The sequence below is a fragment of the Planococcus citri genome, chromosome 1, assembly GCF_950023065.1.
Source record: "Planococcus citri chromosome 1, ihPlaCitr1.1, whole genome shotgun sequence".
NCBI classification, from domain to species: domain Eukaryota; kingdom Metazoa; phylum Arthropoda; class Insecta; order Hemiptera; family Pseudococcidae; genus Planococcus; species Planococcus citri.
The window spans coordinates 48,044,976-48,072,892 of NC_088677.1; the positions used below are offsets into that span (position 1 = coordinate 48,044,976).

Below are 27,917 nucleotides of genomic sequence, written 5' to 3' on the forward strand. Positions count from 1 at the left end.
AAATTAGGTTTGTAAATAATTTTCCCTAAATTAAGATGGAAAGCCGAAATTTGGTAATAATATTCTGAAGCTTCCTGTGAATTTTCATCTTCAGCATGGTTACAATCTATTCGAAAATTATCTACGAATAAATGTGAACCAAGCTGGAAAATGTTGAGAAATAGGTACCTACTTTAGGTATTCGATTTCATAGCTACTCAAAATTACTGGAAGTACCTATTCACGTATCGCTTGGAGTGATTTAGATTTGACTTTTGAACAAGAGCTCATCTGTTTCTGTCTCATAAAGTAAACTTGATGTTTATTGATATTTATGCGGCGTAGTTTCATAGGCACCCACTCGAGTGCTCCTGATTTATGTAATACATAGTACGTACGTACCTATACCTAAGCTCTATAAGTAAGAAAAAGTTGAAAACGAATTTATTTTATGGTGCATAAAGTGCAAATAGAAAAACTCTACTGAAATAAAGGGACGATGTTGACAATTTTGTAAAGGTAAATGTGCAGAAATTGGAGTACACGTGTAGCCACAAGCACACCACATTCAGTGTCACAGCAGGAACTGCGAGCAATCTTCCCTACCATCTCATAAGGATAGAAAATAGAAAATTCTATACTTTTTGTAATATCCTCTGTAACCTGTAATAAGAAACACAAGTCATTTTTTATTAATCAAATGAAAAAACGGAATGAGAAAGTTTTTTAGCGATAGGTCTAGGAGCGCAGCGTTTAAATTTTTTGCTCAACGTTTTACTTGAATTAACTTAACTTGGCCACAATGTAGTATGAAAACTAGGCTACTTCTGGATTGAAAATTCCGGATAACCTTACCACGTAATTTATCCTCCATTGTATACCTCGTAAACTCTTCGTTACGCTTCTGTGAATTTAGTGTACACTTATCTTGAAACCTCCTGGTCCTGGTACTAAATAAAGGTAAGATTTATTCGGTAAATTTGTAACATTCGTTGCACATTTTAATACGTGTACGATTAAGTGAGAAATCTTGAATGTTTTAGTGGGTATTTTTAATCAACATTTTTAACTTTTTTGTTCAGATGATATGAACTTGCAGATTTGAAAATTTTAAAATGATTTGCCGTGTGTAACGAAACGTTTTCCTTCATGAATTAAAGCACCTGTATTCAAAACCAAAAGATTGCTAAAAGCGAAAATTTTCTTATTCAACAGACCTCCGTTTTGGTTGTTTTATGCATTTGATATGAATACCTATTACCTACCTACTCGTATTTACTTGCGGTAGGTACTCGTATCACGTTAAATATATGGTTATGTTAATAAATTTGCATCACCAGTTTGCCGTAACAAAAAATGAAGCAGGTATATGGGCTTATTTTATGCAATTTCATTTCTATCGAGATCAACAAAATCAATTATATTTTTCTTGTTCATGTCGCAAGTAGACCTAAAAACTCGATGATAGTTACGTAGTAGTTGGATTTTTCTGTCTCTCTCTGATGAATTTCGATTTTTGGAGTTGAAATTATGATTTTTCTCAAGATGCAAACAAAAACATCGTTTCCGGTATGTAATTACGAGTAGGTACTTGGCCATTTAATATTTTCATCTATTGATGCAATTTTTGGGTTATTTTGGAAACACGTGAAAACTGACATCTCTTGTGCCTCAAGAGGGGTTGGGATCTCATTTTAAAAATTATTTCATTTGAAAAAGGTGAAAAAGAATCTTCAAAATGGTAACTTTTAACTTTTAATTGTTTTACTGATCGTGAAAAGTCGAGCTTTGACTGTTTTAAGAAATTACAAATGCTGAAAAATGTCGAGCCTCCTTCCCCCACTCCCGAAAGTTAATTCAGAAACAGTGGTCATTTTATCGGATCATCGAGAAAAACTCGTGAAAAATTGAGCTGAATCAGAACACTCCACCACTTCATTTTTGGTTCTTTTTAATGAAAGTAGGTCTCATCGTGAATCTTACTCTGTATTAACGGCGAACTGGTTATGCAAATTTATCAACTTCCCCGTATGTTTAACGCGGCTTGTGTAAGTGCCTATGTACCTATAGGTAACTCCTGACAATATTATTTGAAGGGGTGTAGGATCGGATTTTTGAAGTCAGTTTGTGTTAGTGCTTTACGAATGAATTGTAATAATAATCTTCACCCCTCCTTTCCGCAGTATTTTTCTCAATTCTCCCCGCGCGTCGAAAGATTTTCTGACGAGTTTCTCATTGTATACGAGTAGAAGTACTTTTACAGGCGCGGTATTTCTGCTGTCGCATAGATCCTCGTGCTGCTCTCGTGCTGCAGTAAAAGTATGCGTGAAATCGATGATTTAATGATTATTCTTGACGAGAGCGGTTTTTAAAACTGCTCGAATTTTTTATTGATTTGAAAACTTGAGTAATTCAGGATCTTCGGGAGTAGTGTTATGATGATTGGAATATTCGGGTTGGTGTATTTTTTTTCTTTTTTCCTTTTTTTCGAGTCTCCTTATTATAGCATTTAAACGTTCTGTGAATTCGTATCCTTTTCATTATTATTTCTTATATTTAAATTTAATATAGAGGTAATTATTTAAAATGAAATTGTTTTCAGCGAAGACGAGCTGTATGATGAAATTGACGCCGTTTTGCTGGACGCAGCCTTTTCATTTTGTCGTAATTTCAGAATTTATGATTTTCATTCGTAATTGGGTACAAAATAATAATAAGAATACGAATCAGAATTTCATTATTTTGTTGAAACAAACGCGAGTAATTTTTACGGCCACCTTGAGAATGATGAAAAAAATTATAGCGGCAAAGTTATTAAAAAATATTCAAGGGGTATATTAATAGATGAAAGAAACAAAATTTAAAAAATAGTTAACAATGGTATTCTAAAACCGAATTAGAGAAATAGGTACTAGGTATCAGTGTACGTTTTCACCATTTTGGCGAAGCATACTTACTTACATTCGTCTTGAATTAAGAATTCATTAAAATTTTAATATAGGCGCAGCAGTTACTTTAAAAAAAAAACCTGCCCATTCGAAGATGAAATATTTAACGCACAAAATGCAACCTTGACAAAACGCCTTGTCAGAAAGGAACCTACCTCTGCGAAACGTTGAAAAGGGAATATTTTAAAAATTTAAACGGTTTTCGAGTAGTATTATTAGACAATGTGAAATGAAAGCATCCTAGTAAGTATGATTTTTGATTGTTAATAAATTCTCGAATGGTCGAATTTTATTTCGTAAAATGCTATCGAAATCATAAAAAGTATAAAGAAACTCCTAAACGATTCGCGCGACCAAACCAAAGAATAAGAGATCGTTAAAAATTTAAGCTTTTAAAAGCTTTTTATAACGCAAATAAAATTTCTAATGTTGAACTTTTAGAGGTCTGTTCATTTTTTTGTGAGGAAAAAAAAGTAAAAAGTGAAAAGTGAAAAAAAACTTCAAATAAACGCGTTTGAATATAAAACATGAGGAAATTCGAATCGATATAAGTATGAAACAATGATCATTTCGTATGTAAACTTTCATTTTATTTAAAACAAAAGGCTACGAAAATATACGGTATAAAAATTTTCGTTGAGTTACGTTTTTACAAAAAATATAACACTATCGATTGGTAGTTAAGCTGGGAATCTTGAGAATGATAGTCAAATAACGGGTGGTTACCAAGGGATTTGGAGATGGTGTGTATGTGACTATGTGTGTGCATCCGGGAAACTGTGACTGAGACTCGCAGACACCACCCCCTTCGTACGGACTTTCTATCTGTTTGACCTAGTTTTTATCTGGCCGTAACCTACAATTTTTTCAATAATGCCAGAACCAGCACGCAGCTCGACAGCCCTTTAAAATTCTCAACCTGAAAACTTTCTTCCAAGATTATTACGAAATCCCTTATAGCGAATGCCCCGCGACTAAAACTACATTATTTTCCCAGCTACCTATATTGTATACGTATGCTGTGCCGTGTGTCTTATTTCCCCTTTATTTCTTTATTTTTCCTTCACTCGAACTTACGCTTCATCCGGTAAGTATTCGTAGCGGCATTTTTATGAGTTACTATGTGGGTAGGTACCACGTTAATGTACACGGTTAATTGTGTAAAAAGCTTTTAAAACGTGTTTCATCTTGACGACGAAAAAAATCTTGCAAGTGAAAAGAACGAGAGATCGAATTTACGAGTATCACACCTGTTGTTTTTTCGCACCTGAAATTTCATAATGGAAGATTTTTAAACTTCGGTGTGTAATTACAATATTTCAATGTGTAAGTGAAGTATAGTATACTTACGCTATTCGAGGCAAAAATATGATTAATGATTATCGGTAAGGTAGCATGTTCTAGATTACTCTATCAATTCGCAATGAAATATAAGTTTTGGCGGTGTAAAAAAAGGGGAAAGAATATCAAACGGTAAAAAATGGTTACTTTTTTAACGCGGTTTTCTTGTCAATTTTGATCAACGCTGACGCTGTTCAGCTCCTGGAACGTGAAAAAAAAGTAAGAAAGCTGAATAGAACGAAAGAGAAAAGGTACAAGGTATAGCTGGTATATGGTTGTTAAATAACCCGATGTTCGTATATACGAGTAGGTACATAAGCACGAGTATTAACACGAAGAAGGCCAAAATCTTGTAACATTTAAAATACTCGTAGCTCTATAGCAGTGTGAGCCAAAGCAGATTGAATGCTGAATGGGAAGGAGTATTGGCAGAATGCCATCCTTTGATGAAGGAGTTTTACTTGTTGGTAAAAGGACGAGGCCAGGAGAAAAGTCGACGTTAGGTGCCAATTTAACGAATGCAATAAATACTTGAAGTGTTGTCGTTTATAGTTTTATCGAGAAAACGCCTCTATAAATATCGAATGATTAATTAGAAACAATTTCCTGAAAAAGAACAAAACTTCAACAATGGATGAAGCTCGCGTAACGATGTACTCGTATTCCATTACCTACCTATCGAATGTTTTCAATTTTCACGTGAATATTGGAAAATCACGCGTGGCTCGATTGTTCGCTGAATTATTGTTAACCGAGTCAAACGAAGCAGAAAATTTCTACTTTTACATCGACATTAAAAAATAAATTTTCTAACCGCGTTTAACAATTGATATTTGAAATGACATTTCCCAAAGTCACATATATTGGTTTCCTTTTGAAAGTTTTCTATTTTCTATATTTTTTTATTGGGCGTTTGTGCATAAATAACGTGGGGAGCCCTGCAATTGCGCCAAATGGTTAAAATCATGTACCCGGAATTGCGCCGGGTTTTAAAAAAGGTATACTGGCAATTGCGCCGAGTTGAGAAAAATGTGATATGAACAAAATATGAACGAATCGTTCATCGTTCAGTCGCAGTTATCTGAATTGATAATGAATCACCAACGTATAGAGGTGCATTTTACTATATTCATACATAAAGTACCTACGTATGCACATATTATTTTGTAATTATCTGGTAGAGTACATAAGTACTATGTATGTACATATCCGAAGACTCAGATTTTCCTCTTCACCTATGAGCGTCAATAGACATACGGGAAGGACAAGGAATGTGTGTGAGGCTTTTCATTCGACCTTAAAAACTTACTTCTCACATGCTCATCCAGATATATGTGAGGGGTGAGGGCGCATACAAAAAGGTACCTTATGGCCAAAAAAATTTTTGCCTATGGAGGGTTCTACTTGATTTTTGAAGAATCCCTAGGAAAATTGGGCGAAGAAGAAAAAAATTAATTTTGTGGCCATAAGGTACCTTTTCGTATGCGCCCTCGGTGTATTAGAAATGTGGATTATTTTTTTTTGACAATCTGTATCTATTGCTGGAGCTGGACTGAATACTTAAAAGTTAGGTACCTAATCATAAGAACGAATTTTTTAACCACACCAGAAAAATTATAAATCTGACAATCCGAAGTCTGAGTATAAGTGTGATGGGAGGATTCGTTCTTTTGACTGGCGCAATTCCCCATACACATATTTTTTTATGTGGCGCAATTCCGGGTATGCCTAATTTATTTACTCGGCGCAATTCCGGGTACTTTTGGCGCAATTGCATGGCAGCCATAACGTGTACGAAAAGTAGACCAATCGATAAGCTTTTCCTTCCACAAATTATTGAAACTTTGAATTTTGCTCGTCACCATGTCTTATTATTGTTGTTAGTGTTGTTGGTGTATATTTTCAAACGATAATAGACGGTTTTTAGAGTCAGAAATAAAAATTTCATTTAGGTAGGTACTGAAGAAAAAGGAAGGCGAGTTTTTTGATGTTTTGTTAGTGTTATTGAAATTCGCTCCGAAGAACGAACAAAAGGTATTTCATTACATACTCATTTGATATGGGAACTTTCACAATAAAAAATAATATTCAATTTTTAGAATATTTAGTGATTGTTTTATAGTGAAAAAGAAGTTTTGAGCATTTAGTTTCAGAAACTGTATTAGAAGTTTTGATTCAAATTTCTCGAACTTTTAAATCTTAAGAGAAAAATCGTATTGGAAAAATTATCTTCAAACCTCCATTTTCAAAGTTTCACCCAAGTTATTTGTATTTATCATTGCTTTAAAACTTATTAAATGAAGCCAATAGGGCTGAAATTCTTGGAAAGGAGGTAATTTTAAAACACTTAGGTACTCTATAGGTGGGTACCTGAGTAAGATTTTAAAATTTTCATTCGATGACCGTTTTTCATTTTTTTTTTCTCTAAATTGTGAGTTTGGTAGTTTAAATAAATATAAGTAGGTCTTGAATGGTGGAAGTGAAAGAAATCTACAGAAAATAAAAATACGAATTTCTGGGTTCAGCTGATGAATAATTGAATAGGTAGGTAATATTGTAAATATCAGCAGAAAAAAGTTCAAATTTCTGCTGCTGGCATTTTTTTTTTTTTTAAATGATTCCTAACCAATTAATCCCAAATTTTCAACACGTCGATACTTATATTTGTAAGAATCAAAACCTAACTATTTTGGTCGATAGCGTTCTTTTTTCTCAAAATATGGATGTATCAACATTTATAATGAAATCCGTCCAAAAGTTCTTATTTTTCCGTGTAGTTTTCGAAGCGATGATAATTTTCAGCTCGTCTCCCTCTTACCCCTCCTCTCACCCTTTTTAAGGCACGTGAAGAAGATTACCTTTGTAATTTTCATGCTCAGCACCTGGATATTAGGGTGAACGGGGAAGAGCGAAACTGTTGTCTTTATTCTAACATGATTGTAGGTACAAGAACAAATCTCTTCAATCCCTATTTTGAAAAGTAATTTTTAAAAAAATTTCCAGTTAGAACTTTGTTTTCTTAGAGATCAGTTAGGTGAACATTTGAAATGTGAGATGCGCTGCCTCTTCCTTCTGCGTAGTCTGATTTTGAGTATTTGTAGGTTGGATACATTTTCCAAAGACTCTCTCTTTTTTCTGTACATATTTTTTTGTTTTGCATACCTAGGCCTAAATTGAACGGAAGTATATTTTTCAAGATGCCTCGCGTATTTTCTGGGGGGGGGCGACATCCATCCACGATGAATTTTTTAGGTGTAAGTACCTACATAATATTCTTTACGTAATACGAGCATGTTGAAATGGTAATCGAGAAGGAAAAATCGAAGAAAAAATTAACAGAAATTGAAAAACTCGGCAGAAGTTTCGGGGGTACCTAAGTAAGTGAAAACTGAAAAGGAGGAACTAGCCGAGTAAAAGTTTTTCCAAATGGTCATCATTTTATCGACTGATTTAGCAAATACCGAATTTCATGGTGGATTTTTCTATAAGTAAGGCCGAATAGGTTATACATTTTTCAGGCACTTATTATTTTTCCAAATCACCCCTTTTCTGCCGTATAAGTTCACAAACGTGGGTAACATTTTTAAATACGGGTACCGGCATAGTAAGCCTACAGTTCTCTCAAAAATTTATGTCGGTTGTTCCAAAAAATAACTTTCCAACTAACTTTTTTTTTTTTATCAAATACTAAAATCGATGTACATACGAACCTCGTATAGTACGTTACGTATATTGTCAACTTTTAGGGCGTATTTTTCATAACATGTTACAAAGCAGTAAAATTTATCTCGACCATGAACAAATTTATGCGATAATTATGACCGAAAAAATTTTCAAAAACTTATAAATTTGTATTTATATTGAATTTTTTTCTCATTCTATAAATAGTTTACGAGTATACCATGACGACCGAGCTAAATATATGAAACAAAACAAACGACAGAGTTATTAAAGTTTGAAAAAATTATTTAGTCAACATCGTCATGGCAGGACCTTATATGAAAAATGATTACGATGAGAAAAAAGGCAAAACGTTTTAAAAATAACTCTCATGTAATTGAAAATTCACGATTGCGATAGAATTGGATGGAGTGTAGCGGTACTGCTCCATTTACCTACGAATTTATCTACGTTTACCACCCTTTTCCCCCTGTCCATATGTATTGCACTGTACTCGATGTAATGATACATTGTTGCTTAGTTCATGTATGTTCGTTATGTAATAAACGTCTTATCATTGTGCGTACTCTCGTGTATACATTATTTATCACAAGTGGCAACCGTGACAGTGATTTTTTTTTTTTTTCGTGTAATTTTCGAGAATATTTTTTTCCAAAATGACTGGTGAAGCTCAAGCGATCGTAGTTCCGAAAGTGGTTCGATTTACCTTGCCTAGTTTTACCCCCAGTGACCCTAAAACGTGGTTCGCAGCGGTTGAGCATATTTTCACCGCAAACGAGATCGAAGATGAAGCAGCAAAATTTTCGAACCTGCTCCAGCACCTCGAGTCAGACCAACTTTCCTACATCTGCGATGTGATCAGCAGTAAAACTGATAAAAAAAAGTTCTCTTCAGCTCGTGATAAGTTAACTTCCGTCTATGGTCAATCCAGGTCTCAAGAAATCTCGAAACTTTTACAAGATACACACGTCGAAGAAGGTCTAAAACCGAGTATCGTCCTTGGCAAGCTTCGTACCTTGGCAGGTGAGAATTTCGATAAAGACTTATTGAAGAGTATTTGGTTAAAAAAGTTGCCAAAACGTACTCGCGAGTTTTTGGCTGTAAGTGAGGCAGGTATTGACGAGCAAGCCAAGCTCGCCGATCGTTTATTCGAGACATACGAATCCAACGGGTTTTCCACTGCCTCGGTTCAATCTGCGAACGTACTTGCTACGCAACAAGCATCGAGTGCCGCCCCTCCCCCCGCCAATACGACAGCTTCTAATGCTACGAACGAGTTGCTGTTATCTATGCTACAAAACTTGCAGGCGCAAGTGAATGAAATTGCAAAAGAAACGCGTGATAGCCGCTCGCGTCATCGTGAACGTAATCGTTCTCACAGCCGCAGCCCCACACCTCATCGTCCGCGTGCCCGTTCGTATGATAGGGGCAGGTCAGCATCGCGAAATCGCTCTTCTGGTCCAGAGATGATTGATGGAATTTGTTGGTATCATACCACGTTTGGTGAAGGGGCGCGAAAGTGCGCACCTCGTTGTAAATACCAGTATGAAAAAAACGAATAGACCCTGCTGCCGGGGTGACGAGCCGGACAGCGAAGGTGCCTCGATCGTCGCGACTATTTATATACGATCGTAATACTCACCTGTATTTTTTAGTCGATTCAGGCTCCGATGTCACCGTGATACCAAAAAAATACGCAAAAACAGTGGTACCTGCCGATTATACCCTACGAGCCGCCAACAACACTCCCATCCAAACCTATGGGTTATCGGCACTGCAAATCGACATAGGTTTGCCAAAAAAATTTCTCTGGAATGCGGTGGTTGCCGACGTGGATGTACCTATACTCGGTGCCGATTTTTTGGACCACTATCACCTTCTTATCGATCTCAACAAGCAACGCATTTATGATGGTTCGACGCTGTGTAGTGCAATTTGTGCAAAACGATTTTCTACTTCCTCTTCAATCAATCTTGTACACACAGCAGATGACGATCCGCGTGTCCAGGAGCTACTCAACGAATTCCCAGCACTCCTGAGACCACCTACATATCACGAGAAACCCAGTCACGATGTTGTCCATTACATTTATACCAATGGTCCTCCAGTGCATGACAAAGTGCGGCGTCTGCGGCCTGACATCGAGGCCGAGGTCCGGCAAGAATTTGATAAAATGGTGGAGAATGGCACTTGCTCTCCGTCCTCAAGTGATTGGGCCTCACCCCTTGTGGTTATCAAAAAGAAGGCAATTCGTATTGCTGGTGACTATCGCCGATTAAATGAGAGAACAGTTCCAGATAGGTACCCACTGCCTGACTTACGTGATGTTACGAATCGGTTGTCCGGAAAAACTGTCTTTTCATGTGTTGATTTGGTCCGAGCATTCTACAATATACCCATTTACCACAAGCACGTGAAAAAGACAGCTGTCATCACACCCTTCGGCCTGTTCGAGTATAAACAAATGCCATTCGGCTTGAAAAACGCTCCAGCTACATTTCAGCGTTTCATTAATTCTGTTCTCTCTGGTCTCGATTTCGTCTTCTGCTATATGGACGATATCCTTATTTTTTCTTCTTCCGAGGCCGAACACCAACAACATTTGCGCATCCTTTTCGAGCGCCTGAATAAGTTTGGCTTGACCATCAACCACAAAAAGTGCAAGTTTTTTTGCGAACAGGTCAACTTCTTGGGTCACCTGATTGGAAATGGTGTTTTTCAACCTACCGAAGAGCGAGTCCAGTTCATTAAACAGTTGAAAAAGCCCCGAACAATTACTGGGCTGAGGCGCGTCATTGGCATATTGGGCTTTTACCGGCGATTTTGCAAAAATGCTGCTCAGCATTTAGCTCCGTTCAACGACATACTGAAGGGCCACACCAAAAAGAACGACCAAACACCTGTGAAATGGTCCCCTCAGCTAGAAGCAGATTTCGAGCGACTCAAGGAAATTTTCGTTAATTTTACCTTACTGCATTTTCCCTGCAATGATGCAGAACTTTCGTTGAGCACTGACGCTTCTGGCATTGCAGTAGGTGGAGTCCTTGAGCAAATTTTGAAGGGCGAACGACAGCCTCTTGGTTATTTTTCGGCGAAACTAGATGAGAGTCAGCAGCGTTGGAGCACTTATGATAGAGAAATGTATGCAATTTATGCAGCAGTTGACCATTTCTCCAATTTGATCGAAGGTCGTCATTTCACCATTGTAACAGACCATAGACCTCTATGCCATCTCTTCACTACAAAAAAACCTATCAAAATCGAACGTAGGTCACGTTGGGCTGAATTTATTTCGCAATATAGCACGGATATTATTCATACCAGTGGCATTGATAACGTCGTCGCTGATGCGCTCAGTAGGCCTGAACCTGAGCTCTGCGAACTCTCAGCCATCTCCCTGCCAGCCAAATTGGCCAATTTCCAGCAGGCAGATGACGAGGTGAAAAATATGCGCCAAAAGGGTTACCGGCAACACGTTTTGAAGGAAATTTTTGTCGAAGACTCGAGTTCAACCCTTTTATGTAGCGAATACCTCGGACACTGCAGGCCTATTGTTCCAAAAAAGATGCGTCGCGAAATTTTTGCCAAATTGCACGATCTGGACCATTCTGGTAGGAGAGCCACCCTTCGAAAAATTTCTATTCGTTACTATTGGCCTGGCATGAATCGTGATGTCAAGTTATGGGTGAAAACTTGCCACCAGTGCCAAAGGGTAAAAACTCATCGCCACACAGTCTCCGAATTTGGCAAATTTCCCCCGAGCAGTCGATTTGAACACGTTCACCTAGATATTGTTGTGCTCTCAGAATGGCGTTATCATCGATACTTACTTACTTTGATCGACCGTAGTACCAAATGGATTGAGGTAATACCTATCCAAAGTATGGACGCCATTACTGTTGCTACTGCGTTTGTTGAAAATTGGATCTCGAGGTATGGTGTGCCATTGCGGATCACTACTGATCGAGGCAGGCAGTTTCTTTCTGATCTGATGAGCGAATTATGTAAATTTTTGGGGTCCGATCAAATTTCGACCACAGCCTATAACCCCAAGGCTAATGGCATGGTGGAACGAATCCACCGGAGGCTGAAGGAGGCACTTCGAGCTCTAGGCAGTAAAAACTGGCTAACTGGACTGCCTATGGTCCTACTCGGTCTCCGAGCAGCCCCTAGGGACGATACAGGCGTGAGCTGCGCGGAGATGGCATTTGGTAGGCCTTTGGTACTCCCAGGCGAATTTATTTCCCCAGGTCCGGTGGCGATTAGCAACAATTACGAATATGTACAAAAGTTGAGAGATTCCATTCGCAAAATCAGCCCTGCAGCCTCGAAGCAGTTTCAAAATCGCAAAATATTCGTAAGTGAGGACCTGGGGAAGTGCAAAAAGGTCTACGTTAGAGTGGACCGCGTCCGAGCTCCTCTGGAGGCTCCATATGATGGACCTTTCACAGTCCTCCGTCGAAAAAAGAAATATTTTCTTATTGACATCAACGGAAAGGAGGATGCTGTTTCTATTGACAGACTGAAGCCTGCTTATGTCCTATCAGATGAAGAGGCAGAAAATGAAAAAAAAATTACGCCAATTCTCAAGAAAAAATCCCATCATTATGCAACCATTTTGCCTCAAGAGCCTGATATCGTCCCTCCACCACCGCCTGCCCAAACACCTTCATCCTCTACCCAAAGAAGAGTCTCATTTGATCTTCCGAGCACCGTTACTTCAAGGGGCAGAGTGATAAAAAAACCAGCCCGATTCGCGGACTATGTTCTGTAGTATACCTTTTTTAATTTTTAATTTACGTGTATATTGGTCCTAATTTTGAAAAATGTGGAAAAAAAAAAAAACGAAAAAATTTTGAAAAAAAAAATTGTATTTTTTTAATGTGTGATAAGTTACCATTAGTTTAAGATTTTAACTTTTAAATATTATTATGTAATTTATACTTTTTTAGTTGAAAAGCGATAAAAAAATTTTAAAATGTTTTAGAAAAAAAAAAAAAAAATCCTATTTTTCAATCTACTGGCAATTTTACTTATATTTTTAATTATCGATCTCATGTTTTTGTCTATTTTTAATTCGGTGATGATTTTTTTTTCAAAGGGGGGGAAGATTTGTAGCGGTACTGCTCCATTTACCTACGAATTTATCTACGTTTACCACCCTTTTCCCCCTGTCCATATGTATTGCACTGTACTCGATGTAATGATACATTGTTGCTTAGTTCATGTATGTTCGTTATGTAATAAACGTCTTATCATTGTGCGTACTCTCGTGTATACATTATTTATCACAGGAGAAAGAGGCAAGCTGCTAAAAAAAGATTTCCTCTCATTGCTGTTTTTTTTTGCGAAAGATTAATGATGTTTTAATCAGCTGTTGAGATTTTTTTTCTAGTTCATTTGGTAAATATGGTATTCGAGTAATTTTTTTTTTCGCAAACTAGAAGGGTATACTGTACATTTTTTATGGTCGTTTTCAACTGTGTCGACTGAATTCTTATTAGTTTAATGTTTCGATAATTAAACGGTTGATTGAGTAACTGAACATTGACTCAGTTCGAAATTAAACGTCGAAATTCTCGCGGAGCTAATTTATTTTTATAATTAAGATTGCCGCTTTTTTGCAAGCTTTAAAAAAATCATCTCAACATTGTGTTGCGAAATAATGTGCGATTTTCTGCAGTTGAATGAGCGTTGCTTCTGCTGATGAGCTCATTTTCAAGAACTGTGGTAAAGGTGAAATGATAAGGCACGATTCGAGTGTATAGTTAAGATATTATAGCGAAATAATGCTCGTGTAAATTATGTGAAGTATACCTACGGTTTTGAAAAAAATGCCTAGCTTTTATTAGCGTTTGTGAGATATCCATTATAAAAAGAGACATTTGGCTTTGAAAATACTAAAGAAAAGGAATCTCGGGATGTTAATAGGTAGTGCGCGCGGATATAAGAACGTCGAGCACTAAAACAAATTGAAAGCTTGGGGGATTTTTGTTAACATGGGCTTCAAATCATCTTACTACACGAAACCTAATAACTATCCGTCTATTTCTTAAAAGACATTGCTTATCACGTTCCTTAAACGCGATATTTTTCGTCAACGCCACACCGAGCTGAGCCGAGCCGAGTTCTCGCATCTAAAATGCATGCCTCTTTTAATCGAATTTTCTCGCCACAAAAACATTTTATAATTGAGTTTAAGTCAGCCTCGATGTATAAACGTATAATCGTAATTTATCTATATTATTTTTTTATCCGTTCGTCGCGCACCAGATACCTTCTCTTCTATCGATAGCTTTCATTTTGCCAAACGTTGTGTCTGTGTGTGAAATTCTCGTACCCTATTAATGGGGCTTTCCCGCCGCCGAACTGACTAAAACTAGGTCAAACTTTGCCAATATCATTTTCACGGGTTAATTAGAAATTTTCACGTTTTTTGACCCACTTTTGTTTGCACGAATATTGTCGAAATTCCGATTTTTTGGAGCTGAAAAACTGAAAAAGTTTTGAAGAAAAAATTCGACGAATCAGCTTTTAGCTCAGATTCTAAAACCAAGTGCATACTATAAGCTGGTTGAAAGAAATATCGTTTCTGAAAATTGAATGTAAATTTGAACTCAACATTGTCGGTGGTATGAAACACATACCTACCTATCTGAGAATACATCACATAATTTTTTTGAATTTTTTTAATGTTCATCAAATTTGGAAGGGAGGTATGGGCTTACCAATGAGCTCTCTGGGGTACTAGAGATTTTTTTAATAAAAAATAAGTTAATATTTTGAAGCCGGTACCATCTTTAAAAACATTAAAAATGATACGTTTTAAAAATTGTTGAATTTTCATGGTACATAGTTCATGGAATCATAAGGAAACTTGCAGGAGTTGTATCTCAAAAATTAGTCGATATTCAAAATTTGCTTTGACGAGTACATTCCAAACAATGAATCTATTCTTCGAGTCATTTGTTTTTCTTCAAAGCTCAATTCTAAACTTTTGAACATTTTCAAAAAAATATTTTGAATGTCTGTTGAATTTTCTTTCTAATAGTAAAAACCAATTTAAGCCAATTGTACATAGTACCGTTCAGGAACTACAGGCTCTCAAAGTTCGATGTTTTCTCTAAAAATTGGCGATGTGAAAAAACAAACCTCTCCCCGTACTCTCTTTATGAATGCAAAATCCTTTTTAATAAAATGATGTTGAATAAGTTGCCTACCCAGTTTGCCGTAAATAATTACCTATAGGCTATACTATTTTAACAGAGAATAATCTTGAAAGGAAAAGAAAATGTACTTGCACAGCAACATTTTGAGTCTGTGATACATTTTTGTTCTCTCGCCATTCTTGCCTCCCTCCGTTTCATACAACCCTCCTTCCTCTTCTTTCTTTTGTTCTTTTCCTCAGAAAAAATTAATGAAAATAATTTTTAAAAAATGTTTTTAAACTCTCTCAATTAGATATATGTAAATAAATAATCAAAATTGGAATAATATCCTCTAAGGTTTATTAACACCTCAGGAACACACGAGTAAAATGTTTAAAAGTATAATCTATCAATCTATCTATCTATCTATATTCTATACATATTTGAAAGAATCCTGATAACAGCGAGTATAGTTGGTACATATGAAAAGAGAAAACTCTGTCTCGCCAGCTCTGGATTTTCTAACAATTCACTCGGGCGCGAGCTGCGATGGCTTGTAAACGTGTCATGTTGACCAAGGCGAGCAGCCCAAGAAACGGTGCTCCCTAGTTTTTTATGAAATGAAACAAATTAATGGATAGAATGTTATAAGCTCAGCTTCTAGCAAAAATTCCAAAATAAATATTCGATTGTGAAGTTATTTTTTTTGGAGAATTTTCAGTTGTATGAGTAATAATCCAAAACTATACATCAATTATCTATTACCCTTCCTGGATCCTAAATACCTACAAAATCAATCCATCGGGCGTGCCATTTAAATAATTCGATACGACATACCGATCAATTCAGCCAAAAGAGAAGAGGAGGAAGAAGAAAAAAAGGAACTTCATCGCACACAAAAATACCCAAAACTTCACAAGCGTAAAAGATCAAAAGGTAGCCCGCTGAAACTTTCAATGAACTGGAAATGAAAATGAAAAGAGTGTTATATGGTATGTTTAAATATTAAAGCACTCTTTTTCATTTGAGTTCTTTCAGTATCGAGCATTCTATCATATATGGGTTGTAAAATATTTAGGTATGTGTGAATAAAACCAACCGTACCTACCCCGACGAACGAGCAGCGCAAAAATATGATATAAAATCCGTAGCTTTTCGTTTTCCAGTTGATTTTTAAATAATAATCTAAGTACATAGATGGAAAAAATAGTCAAGGTAACAATTTCATCATAACTATAGCGGTGATTTACAGTTCACAGATAGTTCTTGCGCTTCTATACTTTCTACCGAAGGAAAACTAATTTCAAAAATGTCATATTTCTGCAACAGTTATACCAAATCAGCTTTTGATTTTATGACTTACACACGCGAGCTAGAAAATGTTGACGGAGTATATCGTCATTCAAGTTGATTCTCTCTTTTTTTTTTTAGCGTTTCCTAGCTCTAATACTAGAAGATACCATACCTTCACTACTTTTTTCCTATGATGTACCTATTTGTACCTACCTAGTACCTACCTATATATGTTAGTTATTCACTTACCTAATATTTGAAAGTTAAATTATTAAATTACCTCTTAAGTTACCTACGAGTTGTTTTTTTTTTTCATTTACCTAATTTGTATGGAAAGTTGAATGTGGATGTCCGTCATTTCTCTTTACTCTTGAAAAAAATATTTTAAATTTTACACTCAAGATAAATTTTGTTGACTAAATGTAGTGTTGTGATTTGGAACAACTCTAGAGCCCTAAACAGTTTTTTTAATCAAGTGTTCATTTTTCGAAAAATTATAATTTTAAAATTTCCGAATTTTCAAAAATTGCAATAAAAACAGTTCAAACGAGGTGGTTCTGAACCGACTGAAACCAATTTTCGAAGAACTGTACATAATTAGTCGAGCGACTGACTAACAAGCACCAATTGCGTGTATGCGAGCTTAAGTGCATTCGAACTGCATTTAGTTTTTGAAAATCTGTATATTTTAAGAAGTTTCTGGAGAGTCTAGAACGGTTTGAAACCACCTCTTATCGACTCAGTATGGTAAAATTAGACATAACTGCTGGAGGCTCCAGTACAGCTTAAAACGTCTGGAACCCATTTTCAATCAATTTGAGTGGTCAAAAATATTGCGTATACCATATTTTATCATTCTAGGTCACTAGGGTAAAATTTTGACTTTTTTTTTGTTTTTTCGTCCAAATTTCAAAAATTTACCAAAAATTGAATTTTAAGATTTGGAATTTTGACTGGTAATGTACTTTACTTACATATTTGCATGGTCTTTCGATTGCGATTTGTCTGGTTCAAAAATTTTCTGCCAATTGCGGTCCCTTCCTTGTACATAATATAGAGTTACTCGTACATTCCAAGATTCTAGATTTTTTTTACTAATCACCCACCTAAGTTACTTTTTATGAATTTGTTTCAAATCATTATTTTTCTTTAAAATGAAAACTCCGAAAAACTGCATTCTCAAACATTTTGCTGTATTTGGATAATCGTGCAGTTTTTCCCCGAGTTTTCGTACTTTGAAGAGTGCACTTTATTCATTTTCAACTCAAATATAATTTTATAAACAAACGAAAAAAATAAAATATAATAGGTGCTTATCAAAAATGACAAATTTTTCGAACTTTTTAAGCCGCTAATATGGAAATTTTCTGATCGTTTATTCAGTTCATTTGACTAACACTTTTTAAATTTAAAAAAAATGCAGAAAAACAAATTCATCCAATTTTTTAAATTTAAATGTGCACATAGCACAATGTTGTAAAAAATTTATGCAACCTTTATACAAAACAAACGTACAATTTTCAATTAGATATCTATCGTATAGGTAGTTACTCTACCGATTTATTCCCCAGAGACGAGCTTTCAAAACGATGTAACGTATTTTTTATTCGAAAATTAAGCTCGAATGATAAATAAATTAAAAAAACAGTTGTAGATATACGCTTTTGCGTTGAATTACATCGCAAAAGTAGGTGTGTTCGCTGGTCGATTTTACCGCAGAACGAGGCTGAAAAAAGTGATAACTGCGAGGAATTAGGTATACTAGAGTGCAGGTGCAAATGCTAAGCTTGATAAAAATTAAAGAATGTTTTTGAAAAATGATTGCGTAGGTTAAGTTGTACAAAAGGCGCGGGTGGCCAAAAGTTTAACTATTAAAAATTAAATATCGTCGGAGAAGCAGCAGGCTACACTCCTCCGTGTACTCTCTCCTTATGGTATACCTACGAGCATTTTCCGTTCCTGTTGTGCGATGCGATGGTAAAAACTTGATGGCACGCCACTAATTCCTGCGTAGAGTAAAGAGTAGATTCTGGGAGACATACTATACCTACATTTGAAATCATTATCCGCTTTTGCATTTACCATTCTGTGTAACGCTTTGATTTTCTAACTTCTCTCAGCGTTCTGCAGTGTAGTTAACCCTTTTCACAAAGATGTCCCAATTTTATAGCAAAATTAACATTACAAACAAACAAAGGTTAAATTGTAAAAAATTATAGTGTTTTCGGGGTTCAAAACACGAGCCAGTGATTAAAAAGTAAAAAAAAAAAAAATGGGAGGAAAGAAAAAGCACACAATCACTACTTTGAAGTAGGGTATTTTTCCCCATCGAAAAAAAAATTAGAAACAGGGAACGAAGATGGGTAGGTCAGGTAGATGGGTTGGTTGGTACGTACGTATTAAAGAGTTTAATCATCGAGAATTATTGTCGTTGAGCTACGAGTACCAGTACCTAGCTTCGAATAGTAGGTACGTACACGTAGGTACGAGGCCTAGGTAGTTAAAAGGGCGGTTTACATTACGTGTATAAGAATATTATTTTGCAGAGTGTACCTACTACCTACTACCTACACCATACACCTTTTGTGAAGAGATATTTTGATTAATATTAACACAATATTGTATAATGTTTGTCGCGCTTACATAAAAGCTACGGAATAAATCTCTTTGCATATGTCATTTACAGACACCGGGTAAAATGTACCAGTGATTCCCCAATACACTATTGAAATATTAATTTATCACTTATCCGAGTAATAATTGTTTAGGAACTGTGTGGTTGGAAATTGTGCCCCAATTACCAAGCGAGAAGGGAAAAGGAAGAGTGTACGAGAGAGCGAAGGCGTTATGCATGCGTAGTGAAAGCCGTAGCTTCGGGCTAAAATAAGGCGCCAAAACAGGGGCAGCGAATCAGTGCTAACGACATTACGGAGCTGTACCCCAGCATCTTTAGATGCTGATGTACCATTTCGAACGACGACGAATTTATCGCGATACTTATGGCCTTCCTTTCGTATCGTCTCGTGTATTTTTATTTTGAAAAAATTTCTCAAAATGTGAACGCAACCGTTTTAAATTTTATTTCATAGGTAGAAGTGCTCGCGTGTGTCTGTGTGTGTTTGTGTGTGGTTTTGTTTTTTTGAAATAATAAAACACGGCCTCGATAAAGGAGTATCGATTGTTTTGTTCATGTTCTGTTGATATTGCCATGAGATCAGCTTATCATGAATTTATAACGCCTATACAAGTTGGTAAGTATTTTTTATTATCGATTAATCATTATCACTTACTGTTAGACGGTTCCATGTTGCATGATACGTATAAATTTTTTTTCAGTGAGCGAAAAAAAATTTAACTTTTCGTAAAAAATCGAGAGAACCTTGAATTCAATTTTTAAGGTTAAAATGGAAAGTAAAGTTGTACTTTTCAATTTCAGAATATGACATCAGTCTATCGGAAGAATCGTCTTATCTAAAAGAAAGCTATTCTGACATCGAGTTTTGTTCAGATCCCATGGATGTTGTTAAAATAATATTTCTCGGGGCGCAAGGAGTAGGAAAGACATCGATTATTCAGGTAGAGTACTACCTTGGAATTTTTCACACATGGATACTTACGTGTAAACTATGAGAGTTATGAAAAAAAAAAACTCTCTGCTGTCATTTTTCAACTTGAAAATGATCAATAGCTAATGTAAAAACTTTCAAAACTTGACTTATCCTTTATGTACAAATAATGAATGGTTTTAAAAAAACGTGTCGTGAAACAATGACGCGTCTCTCTATACGCCACACAATAACAGACTTCAACATTGAAATATTTCCAGATTGATAAGTACACGTTGATAAGCTATATTTATAATATGACTTTTTTTTCTCTGTTCGATGACATTTCCTCGTTTATGGTAACTTTAAAAGCAATTCAATTTTGTGAAAAGCTGTCTTGAGTAAAAATTTATTGACTTTTCCTCAGCAGTTGAGCGTATTAATTTTCCCAAACAATTAAATTGTTTAGGATTTAGTAACTGAATTACCATTTATCAATTGAGGTAGGAGAGGAAAAAGGGGAGAACATGATTAATCTGAAATTTGATCGATTTGTGAAGGTACCTACTTAGGTTACCAAGTAAACTTTTGAAGGAGTTGGTTTGACTAAATTTTTAAATTTTTTGTCGATCAATAGACGTAATGTGGATACCGTTGCTCATTAATTATGTTATAATTTTTTTGGTCGTTTTTGAAAAATACATACGTACCTACATCAAGGTTAAACAGGTTGACCTTCATCATCTTGGAAGAAAAACATAGCTCATGAGATTCGAGGCTGAATTATTTTAGAAGTGGGAAGAAACAATAAGTTTGTAAGAAATTTAAACGACCATTTCATCCTGGTTTATAAATTTACTAAGAGAAGAAAATCTCACTTTGTGGTATCATTTAGGTTAGTAGTTTGGCAGGCAGTGTTTTGAGGATAACAACGGTTTGATTATTCGAGTACCTACTAAATCATTTAATCGGCTGAAAAATGTCGACTGGAATTTGCTTATTTTGAACGGTTATTTCGAAAAATTAACAAAAGAATTGAAGTAGAAAATTGTTTCAAGTTATATGTATTCGTATTCGTTTACTTATTAGCAGGTACCTATAATTTAGTGAGCAGTGTTGCAAAAAAAGCGTTTTTTGTTCAAAACTCAGGTTTAAACGTAAAAATTTCCATTCTTTCAAGTGAGTTTAAAACACCTTTTAATGTGTTTAAAACGTGTTTTAAATACGTATTAAGAATGAAACAAGTCACAAAAATTCATGATTTTACAACAGTTTTTTTGCATTGAATTATTTGATTTGAAATTAAGCTCGTAGTAACGCCACAAATTATATTCTTTCCTCTCCTTAAAGTTGAAAAGTAGGTACTAACCAAAATGTTCAAAATTTACCTATCTTTAAAAAATACAAAGAAAATACAATTGGTTCGATTTTGAAAAATTAATTTTGTTTTTTTTTTCAAAAAAGATAAAAAACGAGTTTTTTAAAAGAAAATTTGGGTTGAAAAAAAAACAAGCTTTAAACAAAAAACGAAAACGTTTACGTTTTTTTTGTGTGCGTGCGTTTTAAATATGTTTAAAACATTTTGAAAGCCGAAAGGACGAAACTTTTTAAGCATCGCAACACTGTTAGTGAGTAAAATAATCCATATAGGTATCCCTGTTTAATAGGCTATAAAATATAGGTGCCTTTATTGCTATTGAGGACCGAATTATTGCATTAAACGATCGATAGATATAATATAAGAAAATTTATATATCAGTGATACGTGTGAGGAGTAGGTATTCTTAAAATTTTCTCAATTTTGTTAAGAATTCTCGTGTCTTAGGATTTGAATGTTAAAAACAAAAATAAAGTTATGAAACATATCTACGTACCTACCTACTTATTTTAAAACGTTCAATATCAAGAATGGTATCTACCCTGTTCTTATTAGCACACTATTTTGAATTTACCTAAACGTAAAACTACTACTTCTAGAATTTTTTGTAAAGTATAGGGTGCCCAGTGAGTGGATGTCAATACTTCAGATTTAGATTCAACCTAAGAAAAAAGGTTATGTGAAAATGTGGTCTATCTTGAAAATTGATGGGGCAAAATACGTTTTCAAAATCCAAGAACCAAAATCTAATTTTGACCATGGGGGTCGGTAATGCTTTGAAAAATGAACAAAATTACCTATTATGACTTTTTGCCTAACTTACAAGTTGAGGGGGCTAAAAAATTTAAACAGTTTTTGAATCTCGAAAATTGTAAATTTAAATCTAAAATCCCAAAAAAGTGAATTACAAGTGAAGAATTATGTTCTTATACAGAGTGGCCGGATCTAGGTAGGGACTTTACCAGGCTGAAAATCGGCTTACGTTTGGAGCTGTGGGAGGGCGGAGGGGGGGGGCAACGCTACCGCCGTAGCCTGATAACAAAATAAGTATCTATAGGTAGGTATGTAGGTGCGACGGTGCGTATTTAAAAAAAATCAGCTTTATATTACTCGTTTTGAAAATTAAAGAGGCCAAAAGTACCTACATACCTAAGTGATGTTAAATTGAAATTTTTGGTCATTGAAGAGGAAGGGATCGAAAGTATTTTGATTGAAAAACTGGATGGTACCTGCTTCAAAAAAATGAATAAATAAGCAGTCAAGCCGAATAAGAGGTGAAATGGGGCCACCTCTCAGATTTTCTTCCTAATAATTTTAGGTAATATCATTGATGAAAATTAATACACCCAAAAATTTTTGATTCCCTCGTCCCCTTTTCCCAGAGTTGTAGTTTCCTTATCACGTAATTTTTTTTTCGATTTCATTTTTATAAAAATTATGGGAAATTTTCGTACTTTTGTACAGTTTTGCCTAATTTTCGTTTTAAAAGAGCTGTGGGTACAATTGAAGAATTGTCGCTAGAAAATTTAAACAATTTGTGGCATCGAGGTCTTTTGATTCTGCTCTTTGAAAAATAGAAGCATGCACCTATGTAGGCAAAATATCAAGCTTTTTGGCCTATTTACAGCACTTCTATAATATAGTCCAGAGTTTTGTAAAGCAAGTTTATTCTCCTGATGCCTTCTATTTTACATATCTGTATGCAACTTTGATATATTAACTTTTTAAAATCTATCTTTAGCACCCGAATCTAAAGGAAATAGCGCTCAGGAATCAGTTCCTAGGACATTTTTTTGAAACTGTCGTATTTTCGAATACTAAGAAGGGTATTTCGATTCATATGAAATATTTTATTTCTTGTATCTATCTAATGATTCTCAAACTCAAATCCGAAATAAAGCGGATGTTTTGATAGGACACCCTGTATGATACATATAAGACTAGCGAAGCAACATTTGAGCCCACTTGACAAGCCTTATCGTCCATTCAAATGCAGATAGGTCTTACGTATCTTATTCATCGTCGAGATTTATGGGTTTCTGGTATTTTCGAAAATAAATATGTATCAAAAGTAGTACGTTATTTTAGCAAGCTAGGTAGGTAGTCATCAAATGGTGAAAAATTTTCACGAATTTTCAAGAATAGAAAATTCTAAACGTGACTGAAAGTTATACTTACCGAATGTTAAATGGCCCAAACATGCAACACCTTAGAAGAATTTCTAGATATTTTAGCTGTATTTCCAAAGGCCAATCTAAAAGCTAGGAACACGTTCAAAGTTGGAAAATAGTCTCTTGAGAGCGATATGAAAAACGTGTTCTAATAATATGCGATCGGGGAACGCGCGTTTGGCGTTTCAAGTTTACGTGAAAAAATTTCTTTCGATCATGCATCGTATGATTTTTTGGTTTTTTTCCCTTAGATTTTTAGTGGCATATATTTACTATAATCTGTGTCCCTGCTTACAAATCAAAACAACTTACTTACCTAACTACATACATATACCTAAGTATTGTACTTATCGATCTACTCACATTTATTTGTAGATGTTCTTCAATCGCTGAAATTAGTACTTAGGTAAATAATAATAAATTCTTCATCGAGTCTTTTTCGAAGTTCATTTCTTTCATACTCGTAGGTATCGATTATTCAAGTTCGTGAGTGAATTACTTTTCATGAAAAAACATTCAGGTATAGGTACCTATTTCGCATCAGGAATTATTCATTTTCAATGCCAAGGCAAGAAGGAATGGTAATTTATAGGACGAAGATCAATTTTCATTTTTGTTTCAAAATCTGCTAAAATCTTGCAAAATTGTTATCAGATACATATGATATGACTTCAAAAATTTTGGCGTTCTACAATGATATCTTTTATCCAGCCTCATTTCTGCAAAACGTCATATGCAGTGAAAAAACGTTGATAAAACAAAAGAATGAAATTTCAATTTTTTCTCGATAATACATTTTTATTTCCTCCTTTTTCACGTGGTGGGTGGGGGGGGGCGGTGAGGGTGTAGAGTAGGTTAATAAAAAATTTAATTTGCCCTAGAAATATATGATGTAAAAGTGGTTTAGAAATATTTCGGGGGAAAATTTTTTTGACCGCACCGCTGAGACCGTTCTTGATTCATTCTCCAATTCCGCATTTAGCTTCCTTTTTAAAGGATGGGTTTGTGAAAACTATCATTTTATTTTACTTTTGTGAACCGACGAAAAAATAAAATAATGAAATATAAAATTTGTCGAAAATTGACTTGCTCCGTGAGAACAACTTCACTACAATAATTACATTTATATCGATCGGAATTTTTCTACAAATTTTTTCTCTTTGTTTCTATAACCTGAAAAAATACTTGAAAAGTCATATTTTTCATGCACTTCTCTCCAGCACTTCCAGGAAAAAAAAGTACGAGTACCTATGTACTACCTAACCCTGCATCAAGCCATTATTTTTTAGCGTAAAATTTTTCAAATTCAACTTATGAATGCTTCTTTAAAAAAAGATAATGTTTCAATATGAAAATTTTGAATGTTGAAATTTTGAAATATTTCTGAATGAGAGAAAGGAAAGTTGAAATTTTCTCTTGTCTTAAAGAACTGAAATTCTTGTTGAAGTCTTTTGGTAATAATTTCGTAACAATTTATTATTCGGCTGCTTCATTCTTCCACTGAGAAGAATATCTTGAGGTAGGTATTTCATTCGTTATGCACGTGTACGTACGTACTTCTTAGGCGATAGATGTAGGTAGGTAAGATAGGTATCTACTAAACTAAAATTGTGGTAAGAATTGATGTTACTCTCTCGATATTAACAAATTTATATAAATTTTTGTTTACAGCAATTCGTATGGAACCATTTCAACGAAGAATATGTTCCCTCCAATACAAAACGCGTATATTACTCGTCTGTGATTTTTAACGAACATGTATATCAACTTAAAATAACAGATGTGCCAACAATATCGTACTTTCCTGCGAATAGTTTCGTCGAATGGACAGATTTTCGATTTTATGGTTTAAGAAATGCAAACGCTTATATATTCGTATTCGATTTATCGAATCTGGATACATTTCAGTATATCAGAATCATAAGAGATCAGATTGCTGAAAGTCGCGACATAAAAAACGTTCCTATTTTGATAATTGGCAATAAACAAGATTTAATTACCAATCTTCACCGCACACATTTCAGCTATCTTTCAGGGTAAGTTGGCAAATTTTTATCAAGTAGCACAAACCTTACGAAATATTTTAAATTTTTAAATAGAGTGAAAGTTTTGTCAAAGGTTACAACAACATTCCTTTTGAAATAAAAACTTTCTTGTAATTATAACGTCATCGAGTTATATTAATCAAAAATTCAAGCTAATGGAAATATTCTCAAGTTTTATAAAACTTATAATCCTATTAATTATGTGTACTTAAGTAGGTTCTTAATTTGCGAAATGTTGACAGTGTACCTGTGTGTGTTTTTTTTTAACAGAAATAATCATTCGAAAAGTACAGAAGTTCAGAAAGAAAAACTCAAAGAAATAGTCAGTTTGATACGTAAACAGTGGAAATGTTCTTATATAGACTGTAGCGCCAAATATAACTGGAAAGTTGTAGCTGTATTTAAAGAAATAATCAAAATCATCGAAAGTATTCAACCTACCAAATCTGCGACATTTGGACATAGAGAAGTTACTTCTTTGGTAATTGAGAATATGCATGGTAATATGGAAAGAACGAAATGCATAATATTATGAACAACATTTTAGTCGGATATTATTTAAGCGCTTTAATTGACTTCCTATGTAGAAGAATACAAAGTCTGTACGACTGATGTAGAAGTATTTAGGTAGTGAAGTTAGACGAAAATTGTTGCGGATATTTAAATAATATTCTTTTAATATTTCAAGAAGATAGAATGATTCGAGAGATGAACTTTTTTTCGTTTCTATTAAAAGAAAAAAAAAATCAAATACGCGAATACTGCCATTCAACGATACCGTTGGAATGATATTCTACTATACGTAAGTTTTTATCATGGACTTCTCTCGTAGATATTTTAATTACCTATGTGAATACTTTAAACCCCAAAATATTTTCAAGTATTGATAATTTGAATTAAAATAAGCTAGGATGACAGGGAATGAAACTCTCCAAAATATACCTACATCTTTAGCCCCTAAAATGTTTACCAGAATTTGTGACAGGACTGCATGCCAATGAGTCATTTTTTTATGACTAGTTAACGTACGTATGTATAAGTAGGTAAGTACCATGAAAGGAATGAACAATACATAAGTACGTACGTATAATGCTTATTTTTCGAGTTACAAGTTTGGTTAAATTCAAAAATATCAAGTCAGGATTTGAAATCTATTTGTATATGTGTTAGCCAAATGAAGGGACTGTGCTAATTTCTGACTGGCAGAATGTTTTACACTAATTAGCAATATTTTATATTTTTTATTTATTTGTCATTTTTTTTATTGTTGTTTTGTATTATTTTTTCACATCAATCAATTTATGTTTTAAAAAATCTTAAAGTATAACGCATGTATTTTGCAGTTTTGTAAAAATTAACTGCTAAAAATAAAATAATAATAAACGTCTCAGATATTGTTTTTTTAAAATAAATTATCAAGGTTGTTACGAAGTAATGACTGTAATTCAAATAAGTACCTTTATCCTTGTTAAATCAATGGAATTGGAAATTAAAGAAAAAAATTCGTGTGTAAGATTTAATTTCATCTAGGATAGATGTAACCATTTTCATTATATTCTAATTCCTTAATAGTTAATTATGTTTATGAATGCATTCGTATAATTCGTGCGACCGACGTCGGGTGAAGAAAATTGAAATTTTTGCATTCCTTTATTGATGATTGATGAATAATCACTGCCATACAATGGACGAACTATGTATTTAAAAAATTCGAATTTTGTTCTAATTACTGAATTTATCCATAATGGCAATTGGAATGTTAATATATCTCTAGATGTGAAATGATTTTTTTTTCAATTAACTACCTAGTACCTACTCGTTTGCAAGAAAATACGATTGTAGTGAATGTTGCGTTGTTGCTCTCTCAAAAATTGTATAGATTTATGTTAGTATTGTTGTTTTTATTATTGTTGTTACTACCAAAAATATTGTTGTTATACTTCAGTTATTACGTATTAGACATTTTTAGTACCTAATTTTTTCAACGTTTTTTGTTCTTTTTTGAAATTAATTTAATTATTGTAATTACGTTTTATAGCATCGTAATGTTTATCCTTAGTGATTCAATAATTATTGAACCATTTTGTAGAATCAATAAAAATTTAATAAAATCAAATATTATTTTATGCTCTGTTAAAAGCACGAACTTCGTGAAAATAGTAAAATGGAAATGGGATTTATGCTTGCATAGTGAATGCGTTTGAAAATGAGGTTAATTGTAATTAACGCATGTACTCTGTAGAATATAATTATTCAATCGATTTCTTATTTGATAACGAAACAAATAGGGTAGATAGTAGGTACCTATTTATTGATGGTGTTTTTGGTGTTCCTTTGCATGACGCTGACTGGCGAGTTATAGAGTTATGTAATATACTATCTGGATTG

The 27,917-nt window shown here is 34.4% G+C and overlaps 2 protein-coding genes across 2 annotated transcripts; both read left to right on the forward strand.

Moving 5' to 3' along the window:
* Positions 1-8,605: 8,605 nt before the first annotated feature.
* On the forward strand, positions 8,606-9,372 carry LOC135835213 (uncharacterized). Its single transcript, XM_065349385.1, has 2 exons — positions 8,606-9,262; positions 9,331-9,372. Exons 1-2 carry the CDS (start codon positions 8,606-8,608, stop codon positions 9,370-9,372), a joined length of 699 nt encoding a protein of 232 aa, XP_065205457.1.
* A 9,911-nt stretch (positions 9,373-19,283) lies between these two features.
* On the forward strand, positions 19,284-27,645 carry LOC135832395 (ras-like protein family member 10B). The gene is made up of 4 exons (XM_065345625.1): positions 19,284-19,641; positions 19,827-19,966; positions 25,156-25,520; positions 25,800-27,645. The coding sequence occupies exons 1-4, from the start codon at positions 19,599-19,601 to the stop codon at positions 26,062-26,064; spliced, it is 813 nt and encodes a 270-aa protein (XP_065201697.1). The 5' UTR covers positions 19,284-19,598; the 3' UTR covers positions 26,065-27,645.
* The last annotated feature ends 272 nt before the right edge of the window (positions 27,646-27,917 follow it).

Excerpts from the sequence above, each read along its gene's own strand:
- LOC135832395 (XM_065345625.1), top strand. The coding sequence starts at position 19,599 with ATGAGATCAGCTTATCATGAATTTATAACGCCTATACAAGTTG. Across the intron at positions 19,642-19,826 it reads TATAACGCCTATACAAGTTG|AATATGACATCAGTCTATCG; the intron begins GTAAGTATTTTT and ends TTTCAATTTCAG. Across the intron at positions 19,967-25,155 it reads GAAAGACATCGATTATTCAG|CAATTCGTATGGAACCATTT; the intron begins GTAGAGTACTAC and ends TTTTGTTTACAG.
- LOC135835213 (XM_065349385.1), top strand. The coding sequence starts at position 8,606 with ATGACTGGTGAAGCTCAAGCGATCGTAGTTCCGAAAGTGGTTCGATTT. Across the intron at positions 9,263-9,330 it reads TACAAAACTTGCAGGCGCAA|CCGCAGCCCCACACCTCATC; the intron begins GTGAATGAAATT and ends TCGTTCTCACAG.